The 17,579-nt window shown below is 48.5% G+C and overlaps 1 protein-coding gene across 1 annotated transcript in view; it reads right to left on the bottom strand.

Moving 5' to 3' along the window:
- The window catches only part of LOC135919575 (uncharacterized), a 135,738-nt gene that overhangs the window by 111,389 nt on the left and 6,770 nt on the right, over nt 1-17,579 (bottom strand). The window contains exon 2 of the mRNA XM_065453492.2: nt 15,616-15,778. Coding sequence (XP_065309564.2) covers nt 15,616-15,757 — 142 coding nt within the window. The 5' untranslated portion in view covers nt 15,758-15,778. The remainder of the gene's footprint in view (nt 1-15,615; nt 15,779-17,579) is intronic.

The following is a 17,579-nucleotide window of genomic DNA, read 5'->3' as shown; positions in this document are numbered from 1 at the left end:
TCGGAAAAACTGGACCGAATAGAAGGCATTAATCACACCGTTTATGCAGACGACATTACGATTTGGACCACGAAAGACGCAAGCGAGGGTGATATGGAGAACAGACTTCAAGGGGCGGTGGAGGCAATCGAAAATCATCTAGAGGGCACAGGACTTGAATGCTCACCGGAAAAATCGGAACTGCTGCTCTACCGCCCCAGGAGGTACGGCAAACCGTCCAGAGGCGTAGCGGAACTACACAAAAGGGGAATCAGATTAACCACGAGGAAAGGCATGGAGATACCCATGGTCCAAAAGATTAGAGTCCTGGGTCTCTGGATCGAAGCCAGGGGAACAAACACGGAAACTATAACACGCCTGGAAAAGAAAGTCATGGCGGCCATTCGGCTAATACAGAGAGTCTCCAACAACAGGAGGGGCATTAAGGAAAGAAACGTCGTACGGCTCGTTCAGGCCTTCGCGATCAGCCACGTCGCGTACGTGGCGGCATTCGTCTACTGGAACAAGGCCGAGAAAGACAGGATCGACGCGCTCATTAGAAAAGCGTACAGAACAGCACTGGGTCTCCCCCAATACACAAGAAACGAAAGGTTACTACAACTAGGGGTGCATAACACGCTGGAGGAGATCCCAGAAGCACAGAGAATAGCGCAACTCGAAAGACTCTCCGGAACCAAGGCGGGCAGAGAAATCATGGAAAGATTGGCATAAACTACCACGGAATGAACGGCCGCAAGATGCAGATTCACCCAGACGTCCGAGCCGCAATTAACACGGAAAATATCCCGAAGAACATGCACCCCGTGCACAATGTCGAGAGAAGAAAATGCCGCACGAAAACGATTCTCAAAAATCACGGCGCGCGGGAGGGGGGGCTCTTCGTAGACGCCGCGCGGTACCCCCGAAACAGGGATGACAATGTAGGTGTCGGCGCTGACAAAGGTAACTCCCTCTTCGCAATGGCGGTCGTATGCACGAAACGAAAGACCGTGGCTGCGGGCTCCGTAAGGACTAGATCGTCGGAGGCAGCGGAAGAAACGGCAATCGCATTGGCTATAATCAGCGGTCGGCAACAATACAGAACAATAATCAACGACTCGAAGACGGCTATTAGGAATTTCACAAAGGGCTGGGTCTCCACCGAGGCGGCCAAAATCCTGAACCACAGAGCAGAAGACTTTAAGAACGGCACAATTACACCCAAGTACCTCAAATGGATCCCGGCACATATGGGAGAAGTTACCATGAATGCCCCTCCCAACCTCAACGAGAAGGCCCACCGAGTCGCGCGAACACTAACCCACCGCGGCACGGACAGTGACGGCCCAACACCCCGCAACCCCCGGGGAAGGGGGAAGGACTGCGGCGGAGGCGATGGAGAAGACGGAGGAGGCGACGACGACGAAGAGGCGATAAAAGACGACAGTGACAGACTGGTCACGTACCACGACATACTGACACACTACACGAAACAAAGAGAAGCATACCCACAACCCCACAAACAACTCGACAGGTCTCAAGAAACAGATTGGAGAAGATTGCAAACGAGAACGTTCCGAAACCCAGTACACTTAAACAGAATAAATTCAACACAATATCCAGACGCAAGCTGCAAGCTCTGCAAACACGAACACGCAGACATGGCACACATCTTGTGGAAGTGCACACAGATTGGTTCTGTATACGTAGAGGACAAGATAGAACCGGACCTTCTCGAGAAGCGATGGCTAAGCGCTCTGACTAGCTCAGAACTACACGACCAATTATGGGCTATCCAGCGGGCCCGGGCAGCGGTGGAAAGGCTATGCCTCACCGCACACAATGCCCGGGTGGCCTGAGCCCGGGCTGGCAACCTCGCAGGTCCTTTTTCCATTAAAGTTGTTTCCGTCCGTCCGTCTACCTTGACAACTATCATATCCTAAACAAATGCCAACACGGGTTCCGTCAGGGACTCTTTACAGTGACTTAACAAATTGAGGCTGTTCATGATCTCACATATACAATAAATAACCGAGGCCAAACAGACATAAAATTCTTGGATCTGGCCAAGCCTTTCGATAAGGTGTCGCAGCCAAAGTTGCTATTAAAAATTAAAACTATATTCAAGAACCCTCGCTTATCCGAATAGTTTTCGTCCTACCTAAGCCATAGAGACCAATTTATCGCATGTGAGGGATACCAGTCTTTTCGCCTGTACAGCCTGGAGTACCCCAGGGAAGCGTATTGGGCCCCCGGTTACTTTTATTATTTCTCAATGACATGCCGCACGAGATGACAGTTCCCATCAGACTCTTCGCAGATGATTGCTGTTATATAACCGTATTGAACCAAATGCCGATCAGACGGATTTAAATTCAAATTTCCAAAAGGTAAACAATTGGTGTGACAGCCGGCAAATGTTTTTAAACTGACAAAACGGTTTATACGTCTATCACTAGAAAACGAACTATTATTGATTACGCTTATTCCATTGAAGGTGTCGCGTTAAAAAGAGTATCAATATATAAATACTTGGGTTTAAAGCTTACCTCGGATTTGCGTTGGAATGAGCACGTTGCTTACATATCTATCAAGGCCTAGAAAGCCTTGTAGTCACTTAGAAGAACTGTGCATAATGCTACCGCTGAAGTAAAATGCCTGGCATATAAAACTTTGATTTAGTCACTTAGAAGAAATGTTCATAATGCTACCGCTGAAGTAAAATGCCTGGCATATAAAACTTTGATTCGACCGATTATGGAGATGCAAAAATTGTGTGGGACCCATAAACTTCAACTAATCAATCTAAGCTGGATAATATTGAGCGGATTGCTGCAATGTTTATTTTTAACAAATATCGTCGTTCCTACTACCCTACCCAGTTATGTGAACTCGCTGAACTTCTCTCTCTAGAGTCTAGAACTGAGTATGACCGTTTGAAGATCCTTTTCCTTATTATTAATGACCATGTTAAAATTTATAAAGATGACTACTTTCAATTCTCACCTAGTAACTATTTTCGTCACCGCCACAGTATGTATATCCCTCCTCCTACTACTCGCAATGATTGTTCTAAATACAACTTCTTTTCGAGAGCAATAAAATGGAATCTATTATGAGACGCAATAGTAAGGACGTCATCTATACGCAACTTTCTTGAAAATGTCAAAAGCACATGTGTACGCATACCATAACTCGGCCAAATGTTAACACTGTAATCGCCTGGGTATTGTATTACATGCTGTATTTGACATGGTGCTACTAAGGATGCATTCCCCAAAATGTACTTTATTTTCTTTATCCTGTAAATATACTGTTGCTTGTATTGTGACCTACCACTCCAGTAATGGCCCAAAGTTGGGCTGACAGTATAAATAAATGAAATGAAATAGACACTGTCGAGATGGCTAACCTCCAACGTGCAAGCAGTACAACAATTCCCCTTATCCAATACCTCCAGGGAGCCGACGTTGTTTTCCCAGGACCGATGTCACGAGGGCTGACTTTTTACTGCCCCCGCAACAGCGTTTTCTACAAAAAGAACCTAGAAAACAGCCAAGAAACGTTCGTTCTCGTTGTCTCAGTTTCACTGCGCGAAGAAGTGTTGCAAGCGTGCCATGATGACCCGTATGCCGGACACTTACACTTCGCCAGAACGTTAGCGCGCATACGCCAGAAGTGTTACTGGCCGTGGCTGTTCTCGTCCGTTCAGCGCTACGTGAGGAGCTGCCGTGATTGTCAGCGGCGCAAGGTTCCACCTTTGAAACCTGCTGGTTTTCTACTACCCCTAGACCTTCCTCAAGCACCGTTTGAACAGGTTCGAGTTGATCTTCTCGGTTCATTCCCTATGTCGTCCGCAGGCAACAAATGGATAGTCGTCGCAACGGACTACCTAACGCGATACGCAGAAATAAAAGCTATACCCCGCAAAACATCTACAGAAGCCGCCATGTTCCCTGTCGATGACCCCGTATTACGTCATGGACCCCTTCCGTCCTAATAGCCGATCGAGGGACAGGATTTACTGCTGACTTAATGGAGGAGATCATCGCACTGACCCGCACGAATCATCGGAAAACTAAGGCCTATCACCCACAAGCTAATGGACTTACGGAGCGCCGCAATAGAACTATCGGCGATATGATCTCGTTGTACGCTGACGTAGCGCACAAGTTATGACACCATATCTTACCGTACGTGACATTCGCATGCAATGCGGCTGTTTAGGAAACCACCCGATTCACACCATTAGAACTGGTTTATGGGCGCTGGGCAACAACACCTATAGACGCCATGCTCCCGGTCGACTACGAAAAAAGAAGCAACAATGCTGAAGGCATCGTCCAGAAAGCCGAAGAAGCTGGACAGCTTTCCCGCAACCACATCCGCCTCCAGCAGAGTACAGACGCCCGGCATTACAACAGCGGCGGAAGGAACATCCAGCACGACCCCGGCGACTACGTTTGGGTCTGGACACCCATACGCGTCATCAGGGGCTGTCGGAAAGATTACTTAATAGATGCTTTGGCCCGTACAAGACCGTCAGGCGACTCAGCGACGTGAACTACGAGGTAGTCCCTCAGAGTACTACTACGAGCTCGAGTAGACGAAGGCCACAAGCCGAGATTGTCCACGTAGTAGGGATCAAACCGTACCACGCCCGCGAAGATGTGTCCGTCTCATACGCTTTCTCCCATGCCCTCTGTTGCCCTCCGATCAGTGACCGCGACGGTCGCTTTTCACGTGGGGAGTAATGACGCGAAGTAAGCTGCTCACTACAGGCACCGATCGCCAGAGAGAAGATGACCAAGGGCGCAGTTGTTCCCCGGGGTCTTTTGGTTGTCGACCATCATTAAAAGAAGGAAGTTCGGTTTCGACGTGGCCATCTTAGTTATTTCCGTGACTATATATATATATATATATATATATATATATATATATATATATATATATATATATATATATATATATATATATACACACATATATCAGTGAAGCATAGAATCAAAGGATCCAGCAGAGCAATAGTTCGAGAAATAGAAGCACGTAGGAACAATAACAGGACCTTACTGATGTTTCGGCCCAGGTTTAACCTTCATGAAGAGTGTGTTGCAAACACACAGAGTTCAATTTATACACTTTTCTCCGTAAACGAAAGAAAGAAAGCTAGGAAGAGCAAACAAAAAGGTGAATACAAACTTTGCAACCTTGCGCGTGTTACGATTCACTGTGTGCGGCAATGAATGGAACAGATGCCAAGCACCTGAGACACGACGTGCCTAATCGTCACGCTCGTCAACATGAAAAGACTTGTCCTTCAAGAGTACGTGTGCGACGGGATTATGCACCATTACGAATTCTACCCTCCACTGCCCTCCGTCCAACCCCTCTACGCCACAGAGTGGTTTTTCTCCGAATTCCTGTATGTGGGTCGGCCAGTGTGTTCACCCGACGTTACTTGCGCTCCCCACCTCTACACCAGTGAGTGGTTATTCTCAGAATTCCTCTGCTAGGATTGCCAGAGAATGGTCTTTCTTCTTATTCCTCTGTGTGAACTGACCAGTGTGATGACAAGGCCCTCTACACGGAAGCGAGAGAGAAAGCAGTACTGATGGTGTGGCGTAGGACAGCCAGCAAGACGCCACGGCAGATCTCCGCCCACGCGTGCAAGAGATGCACGCGGGACACGCTTGTTCATTCCGTTCTTACTTTCTTGAACGTTCTTGTCTTGGAGCGCAGTGCTCACCCGTAACGATATATTTACCTTGTTTTTTAGTTCATCACCTCGTCTTCCCCGCCGAGCCCTTTCCGATCGTAAATCTGGTTCGCGCTCCAAGCAGACGCTGTCGAAGGTCGCCGAAAACTCATCGTCTTATAAACCGGTACCAGATCATAACTGGTATACAGCGGACGGATATAGATCTACGAGACTCGTTGCTAAGTACCTACTGAATGTAGCGTTTTCGATAGTCTGCGCCGGCTTCTTGGCTGGAAAGTGGTGCGTGTGTGGGATTTTCCTTGGTCAGTTTTGCACAGTTTTGTAGAAGAGAACAGGTAATTCGAGCTGTTGCCACCTAGTTAGATTGCCACCAGATAATTGTGTACTGTGGAGAGAGAAGCACTGAGAACAGTCATGAATTTGAAGTCAGTGCGTAAACTGGAGTTGTTGGGGCTAGTGGAGGAGTTGCAACTGAATGTCACTGGTACACTCCGAAAAGCACAGTTAATTGAGGCTAGTCTTGCTCTAAAGGCTGAGGATGAAGATTTACAGAATCCCTGGAGATCATTAAAGAGAGGGAGAGTGCAACAAGTCAGAAAGAGGAACGTAAAGAACAGAGAGAGTGACAGAAAAGGCAATATGCACTTGAAGCGACTAGAGCTTTAAATGGAACGCGCTGGAGGCGCAGCTTACAGGAGCGAAGGAAACAGTGCAGTAGACCGCTAATTGTTAAACATGACAGAGCTAATGCGGCCCTTTAAACTCGGAGGCGACATTGATTTGTTCGTGGTGAGCTTCGAGCGGACGTGCGAGAAGCAAGCGTTCTCCTGCGAATCGTGGCCGCAGCGTCTGCTCACACTGTCACCGGGCGAGGCAACGGACGTAATCGCTCGCTTAACTGAGGAGCAAGCTGAGGATTATGATAAGGTAAAGTCCAGTTTGCTGAGGAAGTATAGGCTGTTAGCAGAAGCGTTCCGACGGAAGTTCTGCGACATGGAAAAGGCTAGGAATGACACCTATACATGGTTTGCATTATGAAACATAGTTCCAGCACACAATTGAACAAGGACGAGGAGAGAAAGACAACTCCTTGTCCTTGTTCAGTTGTGCGCTGGAACTATGTTTCATAATGCTAATCATAACCAACTAGCCCAGCTGTCTATACTTAATGGTTTGCATATAAGCTTGTAAATCAAGGAGGGATGGCTCAAGGAACAAAAATCGCATGCTGATCACGCGAAGGTTCAGTGCTGTCCACTTGAAGAATTTTATAACCGGTTACCTGGGAAAGGGAAGTACTGCGTTCAAGATAGGCCAGATGTTAGCCCGATATGCAAGGCCGCCGCACTAGCCGAGGAATTTGTGACGCGTTGAGCTCGAGAGGTCAACGACGGTCGAAAAGAGTATATAATTTTCAGGCCGGGCGGGGCGAAGCTCAGGCCTAAAAAAAAGAAAGCACGGACCTATGATTGTGGTTCCCTCAAAGTGTAATACTTTCTTGTCGGAAGGGACCCTTGAAGTTAAGACAGAGCAGCAAAATAAATTGAAAGCCGGAAAACCCTTTCTTTGCTATAACTGGCACAAACCAAGGCACTTTGCTAGGCAATCTAATAAGGCAAAGGTAGTGTTTTTACCGGTTGGTTGCAATGACGAGAAGATGAAGCTGCTCGATCGGTGTATGCGCGACCCACATGTAAACGATAAACCATGTCGCGTGCTGCTTGACTCCGCGGCTACTATGGACGTGGTTCACAGCTCTCATCTGGAACCTGAGATTCTTACGGTTGAGTGTGCCTGGATTAAACAAGGGGTAGAAGCTCACAGCGCATGTCTGCCGGTCGCGAAGGTACCTATTAAAGGGCAATTCTGCACGCTTGAAACGGAAGGTGCCGTATCGCCTTCACTTTCTCCGCAGTTCCCGAAGCTGTTCTCAAATAGGTCGGATCAGATCATGCGCGAGAAATGGCTAATGTTTGGGGAGGCTAGCTTTATGGCACAAGCGAGATCGAAAGTTCGTGAGTTAACTGCAAAAGCAGTCGCGGAAAGGGCACTAACTGAGGTGGATGGTTGTTAGGAACCTCAGAAAGCGGAGGTCGAGACTGCGACCGCTTTGGAACCGCAGGAGTTTGGATCCGCACAGGGAGAGGTCCCGGTACTGGCAGCAACCAAGTTATTGGAAGAGCAGTCGCCAGATTTTTCTGTACGCCTACGTCGGAAGGTCTACAGCGGCTGATATAGATAGACAGTTCAGTCTTGAAGTCCGAGCCATACAAAGATCCCAGTTTGCAGAAAATCCTAAGCAACCTAAACAAAGATGTAGCATAGAAAAACGTTAATTTCTATGAGAAAGGTACATACCGAAAGTATATCTACATACCGAAAGTATGTAGATAGCAGCGGTGTCACTTTGGACCAGCTCGTCGTGCCCCAGGCTTATTGACAGGATATCTTGCGCTTGTCGAGCGAAATCTCTTGGGCTAGTCACTTAGGTGTCGAGAACACTAAGGATCGACATGAGTATCATTGACCAAGCTGTTTCCGCGGCGCAGGGCAATTCGCAAGGACTTGCGACATATGCAGGCGCATAGGGAATCTAGGTGAAAAGGCAAGAGCGCCGATGAAGCTAGTGCTGATCATCATTGAGCCCTTTTGCCGGCTTTTACTCGACACAGTAGGCCCACTTCTAGTAAAAGCCTCAGGAGACCGTCATATTTTGACAGCAATTTGCCCCTGTACTAAATTCCCCGAAGCGGTCCCACTTAACGAACGTAGTACGGTGGAAATAGTTAATTATCCTAGTTAATAGTTAATGCGCTTCTCTCGATATTCGCGCAAGTTGGTTTTCCCGCCGTAGTACAGTCTGCCAAGGCACCCAGACGCCAAATGGCACAAGGGGAAGTGATCTCAAGTAATCGGACGGCACTGTCGCCGTCCCTCTGAGCTAAATGTGGCTACGATACGATATTTCGCGCAGCCTCGCATGGAGACCGATATCTGATCTTTTTTAGGGGTCGCCGGGTACTATCAGCTGCACATTCATAAGTATTCTAAACCAACTTGCGCTGTGACTGATGCTATTCGAGAAACAGAGCCACAGAGTCTGCTCTGGGATGAAAAAAAAAAAGGAATCCCCTTTCAACGCACTGAAGAGCGCGCTGACGAGTCAGCCAGAGCTAAGATCGCGGGACTGCACAAAGGGATTTGTGGTTCAAAGCGATGCGAGCGAGCGAGGCATGCACGTCGTACTATGCCAAAAGAGAACGAGGAGGAATTGCACCCCGTCCTTTACGGAAGTCGGAAACTCACTGGTCGAGAACAGGCGTACAGTGCTTCTGAGAAAGCGTGCGCATGTGTCTATGGGCTGTCGAAAAAAAAATGTCTTGCTATATTGCGGGCTCCCGGTTCATCATAGAAACGAATCATTGTCCTTTCAAATTGTTGCAGACAACGTCATCCAAAAATAGCCGTCTGCTGCGCTGGAGTCTCGTTTTACAGCAATATTCTTTTGAGATACGCTATAAAAAGGGGACTGTCTATGACATAGCCGATGGCCTCAGTCGAAGCCCCTAGATTGAGAATCAGCCTCAAAAATTACCCAATACTGGTGTATTTTTTCTGTGATGTAAAATTGGAAGTATATTAATTTGGTTTACGCATTTGGGTTGAGTCATGTCTTATGAAGCGTATAATAAGTTCATGCCTGCATTTAGTGCTGCTGTAAATTCTGTAAAACTGTCACTTTTGAGTGGGAAATAAGCCTGCATGAACTCAACGAGGATTTGTCTCGCCCTTGTTGACTGAGCATATCGGTGTGGGTGTAGTTCTGCCGACGTGTGCTATGAACGAGAAACTGTCACATACCCTTCTCACGCGTCTAAACTCCGACCGACACGTGGACCGACGTGGGAAAATGGGCAAAGTATTTCTTGCTCGAGAGAGCAGTGCAACAACCGACGACGACTACAAGCACCGACCTGCGGCCTCTCTCTGGCCAGCGGATGTCGTCATCTGCCCATTAGGATCTGCTTCGGCGGCTAGGCAGTCTGTTAGGGTTCACTGTGTACGACAAAGAATAGAACGAGTGCCAAACGCCTGAGACACAACGTGCCTAATCGTCACGCTCGTCAACAAGAAAATACTTGTCCTGCGGGTGTGGGCGACGGGATTATGCACCAGTGCAAATATTACTCTCCACTTCCGTTTAACCTTCATACGCCTGTGAGAGGCTTTTCTCCAAATTCGTGTGTGTGGGTTGGCCAGTGTGTTGATCCGACGTTACCAGCGCTCCCCACCTCTACACCAGTGATAGGCTATTCTCCGCATTCCTCTTTGTAGATTTTCAGGGAGTGGCCTTTCTCCGTATTCATCTATGTAAATTGACCCGTGTGCTGACAAGGCCCTCTACCAGGAAGCAAGAGAGAAATCGGTTGGGGAGGGCATAAAGCCAGCGAGACGCCAGGGACAGATCTTCTCTGCCCTTCAGCGTGCGCGCAGGAGCACGCACGCTGAACGCATTTGTGCTTTTTGTCTTGGAGCGCACTGCTCACCCATAACGGTGTTATAAACTTCTGTTATTATTTTTACATCACCTCGTGTTCCCTGCTGAGCCCTCTGTCATGGTAAATCCAGTTCGAGATCTAAGCAGACGCTGTTGAACGTCGCGGAAACCCGTCCCCGTACTAAGTAGTATCAGCTCGTACCAGCATACAAAGCGTAGCGTTAAAAAAACTTAGCTTAGGATCGCAAGCACGCGCACATTTAGTGGCGTCATGAATACCAACACGTCCATCGGCTCATGTCAAAGTGCTAACTTGTGCTAACTTGTGCTAACTTGTGCTTACTTGTGCGAACATACAGTGGCGCTATAGCGGAAGTGCAAAGTTGCACGTACACATACGCGCGAGCGTTCGTGCGTGCGTGCGTGTGCGTCTGTGCGCGTGTGTGTGTGTGTGTGTGTGTATGTGCGTGCGCGCGCGCCTGCGTTTGTGTGTGTATGGGTGTGTGTGTGTGTGTGTGTGCGTGAGCGCGCGCTTGTGTGTATGTGGGTGCGTGCGTGCGTTCGTGCGCGCGCGCGCGTGTGTGTGTTTGTTTGTGCGTGCGTGCGCGCGCGCGCGCGCTCCTGTGTGGTGTGTGTGTGTGTGTGTGTGTGCGTGTGCGTGCGCGTGCGTGCGTGTGCGTGCGTGTGTGCGCGTGTGCGTGTGCGTGTGTGTGTGTGTGTGTGTGTGTGTGTGTGTGTGTGTGTGTGTGTGTGTGTGTGTGTGTGTGTGTGTGTGTGTGTGTGTGTGTGTGTGTGTGTGTGTGTGTGTGTGTGTGTGTGTGTGTGTGTGTGTGTGTGTGTGTGCGCGCGCGCGCGCGCGCGCGCGCGAAAGAAGGCAAACCAGGTCGGTATTGTGTGAATTAACCACGCGTCAAATGGTCCTCATTCAATCGTGTCCAAGAGGGAGGCAAGACGAAAGCCACAGCGAATGGAATGCAGCGAGCTGTGACACCTCAACTAGGAGACTGCGAGGGGTTGCAGCTGCTAGGAGAGTGTTTCTCTTGTCTTTGAAGAACGCTCCTGGCAGCTGCGACCCTTAGCATGCTCGTTATTAACATATCACCCGTGTCACCCCTCCCCCAATTCCATTAGCTGTGGCTTTCCTCTTTCCTCCCTTGTCGACACGACTGAATGAGCACCTATTATGTGGGGATTATTGAAAAGCTGCCTACCTAATTTGATTTCCTTTTTTTATATATATAACGCCACTGCATGTACGCGCGCTGCACTCCCGCTCATGCGCCAGCGTATGTTCGAACAAGTTTGCATTCAGGATTGCTTTTGTTGACGTTGACATGAGCCAATGAACGTGCTGGTATGCATGACGCCACTATATGTACGCATGCTTTCGATGAAGAATTGAGTTTGTTTTACTGCAATGCTGTATGCGGCTAGGTTCCGAAAATTGTTTCGCCTGTCCACCGATTCGCATCGACAGAGAAAATAAATCGTCATATTCTACCCGCCAATCGTTGGACCTCGTCTTCTTCTAACGTAGTCTTCGCCCTGGCGACGTTATCAGTGGTTGCACTTCGAGCTTGCTATGGGCAGGACGCGCGTTGTTCGCTCTGAAGAAGAACGTGCCCTCAAGGAGCGCCGACGTGCTCGAATGGGCGCGACAGCGACGGCAAGCGGCTGCCGCCGAACGCGCAGCGGCCGGCGGGTCGGTACCGTCGAGTAACCGCTCCCTTACCGACGGATCGTCGGCAGCAACAGCAGCAAGAATATGCGCGGCAACGGCGGGCGTATGCGACCTACGAGGAGCGGGTCGCGGATGCCAATCGCAAGCGTTGTGCCCGTCAGGACCCCGAGTACCGTGAGTTGGAAAACGCAAGGCGTCGACCTGGCTACAGTCCATCGGAACGCTACCCCGGGCCGACGGCGAGGTTCGAGCGACAGGTTGTGGGCAACGCATACGGTGCCATGTGCGTGGTGTGTGAGCAAAAGTGGTTTGCCGGGGACCGGACCATCATCGGCGGCGTGTGTACTCGGGCTCCAGGTGGGCACAACGCTTGCTCTTGGCATCCGCGGCACGCTCCTCGTCGGTCGTATTCGCCCGTCGTCGCCGCACACATTCTCCCTGCTGTTGCTGCCGACTATCCAGACCGGCCCTCTGTATTTCTTCGGCGGTGTACTACAGCGACCACAAAGCTATGGTCACTGTAGTAACAAATGAGAGAAAATAAAAGACGATAACAACCACGATGGTACGTGTACGTCTCTTTATTCGATCAATATAACAAAAACTATATAAATGAATATAGTTGTCACAATAGTCATCCTAATACAGTTTCGCTGGTTGTCCGTCTTGACAGAGTGGAAGGCTACTACGCTTTTTTTTTAATGTCACGGTTTTGCACACGCGCAAGGTTTAAAGTTTGTTTCCATGTTTTTGTTTGCTCTCTCTCGGTTCGTTCATTTTTAAAGAATAAACATGTGTATATTTAGCTCTTTGTGCTTGTAATCGCACTCTTGATGAAGGCCGGATCCCGGCCGAAACGTCAGTAAAGTTCTGGTATTTTTCCCTACGTGCTTCTATTCTTTGAAATATATGTGTATATATTGTAGAGGTGGATCGGAACGGTATAGTGGATTGTCCTTTCCCACACTTTCTAGTGGGTCATTCTCTTCAGCGCTCTTGCTCGGGAAACGCTGCCCCCCTCTCTACCTCTGTCTGTCTCTCTCGCTCTCTCTCTCTCTCTCTCTATATATATATATATATGTAACAAGGTATACAGATATATCCTCCTAAAACCACTTTTACAATGTATAGCACATGGCTTACTCAAATAATTGCCATCCGCTTTCGCTTGCACTAACATTGAAATGTGCTTCTGATTCTTTGAGATTTCCTGCAAATCGAGGACGCAGCCGCAACCATTTTCACCACAAATGCAGTTTTTACCACAACAAACATGAGCAGAGCGTAACTTCTTCCACATACATGGAGATGCAGCTTTTCGCATCTAACCATGGTATTTAAATTTGCAAATATGTCTTTTACGTTCGTAACGTACCGGTAGACAATAAAAACCAGCTTGAAATGCGATTTTGTTCCATAGCACCATTCGAGTCTCTGAAGGATATATGCCCCTTCGTAGATAGTGAAATATTTTGGACCTTAATTTACATGCTGCACTCATAGATTTACTGTCACCATTCGTACTACCATACCCACGCCCTCTTGCTTATTTCTAATTTCTCGATATCAAATAATCTACCCTTGTTGGAATAAATATTGCTTGTTTTCTAGATTTTTTTTACCTTTCACTTTCATCCCGCAACATCGCTGCTTTTGGTTTTACCAAAGAAGCATGACTGTATAAATTACAAGTAGAAATTTTGAGTTTCTCTACTTTCTTCATGCCACAGCATTTAACGTGTCAGATTTACGGGCACTGCGGTACGCCTAGTAGAGTGTTCGGAATGATTTCCCCATCCTTGCACAATAGTACTTGCACGCAAAGCACGGCACAGTCCACCGATTCTTTAATATTACCGCGCGAGCGTCGACTAGTCGGCCGGTCAGCCTCTTCTAACGGCGCGAAGGGAAGAGATCACTAAGAGTAGCGCATGCGCACAAAGTTCACTCGAAGCGTCACTCTCGTCTGCTAGGCTCTTCCCACAGGCATCACACCGCCTCTGTCACGAGTCACACAGTGGAAGCTTCAATTGGGCGTTATCGTATTAGGCGCATTGACAATGCCTCTTAGATCGGGTCGAAATATTGCGCCACGTTTGAAACTAGATCGAAAAGTTGATAGTCCCCGCTTGCGCTACTCTTTGTTTCTCAGTGATACAGTTGCATTGCAGTTTGACGCGTTTTGTTCATTATTCTCCTGTACATACTCAGTATATCAGGACACCTTAAAAAAGAAAAGAGAGAAAAAGCTAGCTAGGCGCACGCGTGCCTGCTATCTCCAATAAGCCGTGAAGCTCGCGCCGCACTAGTTGTGCCAGGGGCTGTGCAGTGCTGGTAGGAAGAGCCTAGCAGACGAAGATTGCACTTCGAGTTAATTTGGTGCGCATGCGCTACTCTTGCTTATCTCGTCGCTTCGCGAGGTTAGGGGGCACTGACCGGTTGAACCATCGACGCTCGCGCGGTACTATGAAATAATCGGTCGAGTGTACACGTGTTTTCGGATTTCACCCAATTGGAGTGCAACCGCAAAGTCTGGGAGTCAAGCCCGCGACTTAATGCTTGGTATCACAATGCGTTGCCTTCGTATTCGCAAACCATCCTCCACTCGAAGTACTTCCTCTACTCGGCCGAGTTGAGCACAGCGACATCCCTCGACTGAAGGGAATTCTACTCTTCTCAAGAATTGACGCGGAGTGTCAAAGAATCGCAGTGACAGCTTCTGTTGAGCTGTGGCGCTCCCATCAATTTTCTTGAGTGAAGGTGTAGTATTGAGGGGAGGAACGTTCTAGGAATACCGAGGTTAGTCAATGAGCCATCACCGCGCGTGCACTTCTGCTGAAAACCTCGTCGAAACAGCATGATGCCGACCTTAGTTTCGATTTCCCCAAAACGTCAGTGGACAGTGATTGCGAGTCAACGGGCACGGCATTTGCGGGCATATCATGTGAAGGCTCACTACACAACACGGGGAAGCGCGTTGTCGGAAAGAAGTGGTGTTTGAAGATTGACGGAATTTCAAGGAAGGAACAGGAGACCCAGCCGAAAGAGAAACTCGTATAACTTTATCGACAGCTAACAAACGCAGCGATCACGTGATCCGAAAAAATATATATGTTTCGCCTAAAATTTGCTTTCGATATATTGCAGATTCAACGTGCACGTGGGAAATTATCAAACGACACGCTCATACAGCGAGTAATTAAACGCCAAAAGACTAAATGCCATCCGTGAAAATGTCTTCTTTTTTGACATCTTCTATGGACGTGTACTGTTTTTTCAATGTTTACGCTTATGCCGCACAGTTCACGGCTTTATTCCTACACACTTTGAGCGCTACACCGTTCACAAATCAGTCCAAAATGCTGGCAGTCCAAAATGCTGCCACATCACCATCTGCCAAAGCAGATTGTCAGACGTCGACACTGCGATGGTCCCATGACGAAGGTGGCATTTGATTTTTGTCGACGAGAGAATGGTGTAGAGACGCGTACGGCAGAAGGAATTAAGTGGGACGCGAAAGAAAGTAGCTGTTGTCACGCAGCAACTGCGGACAGCAACAGTGACAGCTACGATCAGCAAAGGCCATTCACAAAGAGAGCTTCGCATTAGTCACTTGCACAGTCGCTATGTGGATCACTTATCGAAGACGACTTGGGGATACGAACTCCGAAAAGTAAGCTGCTTCCTAACTTAGGCGAATACATTTCTCTATGGGCTATATGCGTCGATGTTGCATACCGGGTTCGGCTGGCGTGAATTCGCCGGGAGACGCCGGTGTATAGTAGTCACCTGGGGTACCAGGGGTGGACCCGTAGGCTGCCAATTCGTAGCCGGGACCGTAAGCAGCCGGGTCATTGTAAACGCCTTCATCATACTGCATGCTGGCAATCAAACAGGTTACCTGCAAGCGGAAAGAAAATTTGCGTTCGCAAGGTTCGTCTGCCCCTCATACAGAAATGGAACATATGAAAGTCGGGCTAGTAGTGTGGTCGGGATGTATCTTAAAAACATTTTCAGCGCAAAAGAAAGACGGGGATGGCAAGGAAATACAAGCGGACAGCTCTGTCTCGCAACTGAACCTTTGTTACACACAAAACACAAGGGCGAATATGAAATGTGCATGTGCACCGCTATGGCATGAAAATGTCAAGGGTGGTTCTAGAAATCAGGCATAGTGCAGTGTCGTAGGTGTGCGTTCGTTTCGCTCAGAACCACCAATCCTGACAACTTTAATACAAATGCTCAGCGATACAGCTTTAGTTCGCCGGCGAATAACGCGCATGCCCCGCATGGTAAGCGGAATGCAGCCCTCGCTTCTCTGGCGAGCTGATTGTGGGGATGTGATGGTGCGTCCTCCAGGCTTCGTTGTCGCGAGGAAGAGAAAGTTATCGCTTTGTGTTCATGTCTGTAGGGGCACAAACTCGTATCAAAAAATATAAATGAACGCATCTACTGTGTGGCAGCACGTGAAATGTGAGCCGACGGTAGGTGACATTGAGCTGAAACACTCTATCGGTTGCGTCATGGTGAAATCTGGCTCTTGCGGCTCAAGGGCATACAACACGGCTGCGCAACATTCCAATATCATGTAGAAGAAACAGGATATGATTCCGCTTAAGAAGTGACGTACAGCTTTTGTCAAAAGTACACGGGTTATTGCGCGCATTCACCCTAAAAGTCCTTCGATGGTCTACTGCGGTTGCCGTTGCACTCCAGAACTTTGGATGGTGACTAAGAGAGTTAATTTCATTCCCCAGCGCGTGGGGACATACGCCATATCACAGAACTCCATTTAACAGCCTGCAGCAAGCATGGCTGTGAAAGGATAGAATGGAGACTGTGCACCTGTGACAGAGCCTGTATGTCCTTTCGATAGTAATAGCAGCACGAGAAAGCTTTCCAGCACGTCGCAAGAGCACGATCGATAGTTTCACGAGCTGGTAAGGCAGCATATTTTGTAGCAGTGCGAAAAGACGTGCATGTAGAGACGTGACTACGACCACGCTGTAATGCGAGCAGCGTGCTCGTATTCCAGCGTGGCCTCGACCTTGCGCACAGGACGAGCACGGTGTTCCTCTCGCACAGCAAGACGCTGGCGCGAGCAATCCGCTCAAAACGTCTGCGTCTTTTCGTGCTACAACAAAATGTGCAGCCTCAGACTTCTGTGCTTGCCATGTCGACCTAAGACTGCCGCCCTTCATCAGGGTGGTCGGGACGTGGGCGCCAGACAGCATAATCCCAACAGGGCGGTGGCAAACCTTGCCAGTACTAGCTGAGTGACCTGATTCCGAACCACGTAGCGGGAGCACGAAACTTGCCTGCACACATGTGCAAGCGACACTGGTTTGGAACCGCAGCGCTACAGCGTCAGTCCCGTTCTACTCAGGTTGCAGCTATAAGTGGAAAATTTCCGCAAATATATTCATCGAACATTAATGAAATGGTGTTCCACGTAATATCGCAAAATATATGTAACGGCGTTTCATATAGCAGCCAGTGCTACTCGGAACAGTGCTTCCACATACTTTTACCTGTAGTACAGAAAATATTTTGCGCATGGCACAGCCTTCTACCCGGAACTGTCTTCGAGGATGCGGGAAGTCGTTGCACAAAGTAAAAAAGAAAGGCAATGTGCATAAACCACCGAAGATCAATTTAAGCGAATAGGCGAATGCTCTTAGAAAGCTGTTCGCTTTATTAAA

This window comes from Dermacentor albipictus, chromosome 8 (genome assembly GCF_038994185.2).
Source record: "Dermacentor albipictus isolate Rhodes 1998 colony chromosome 8, USDA_Dalb.pri_finalv2, whole genome shotgun sequence".
Taxonomy (NCBI): domain Eukaryota; kingdom Metazoa; phylum Arthropoda; class Arachnida; order Ixodida; family Ixodidae; genus Dermacentor; species Dermacentor albipictus.
The sequence above is the reverse complement of the archived record's forward strand: the minus strand, read 5'-3'. Positions and strand labels throughout refer to the sequence as shown.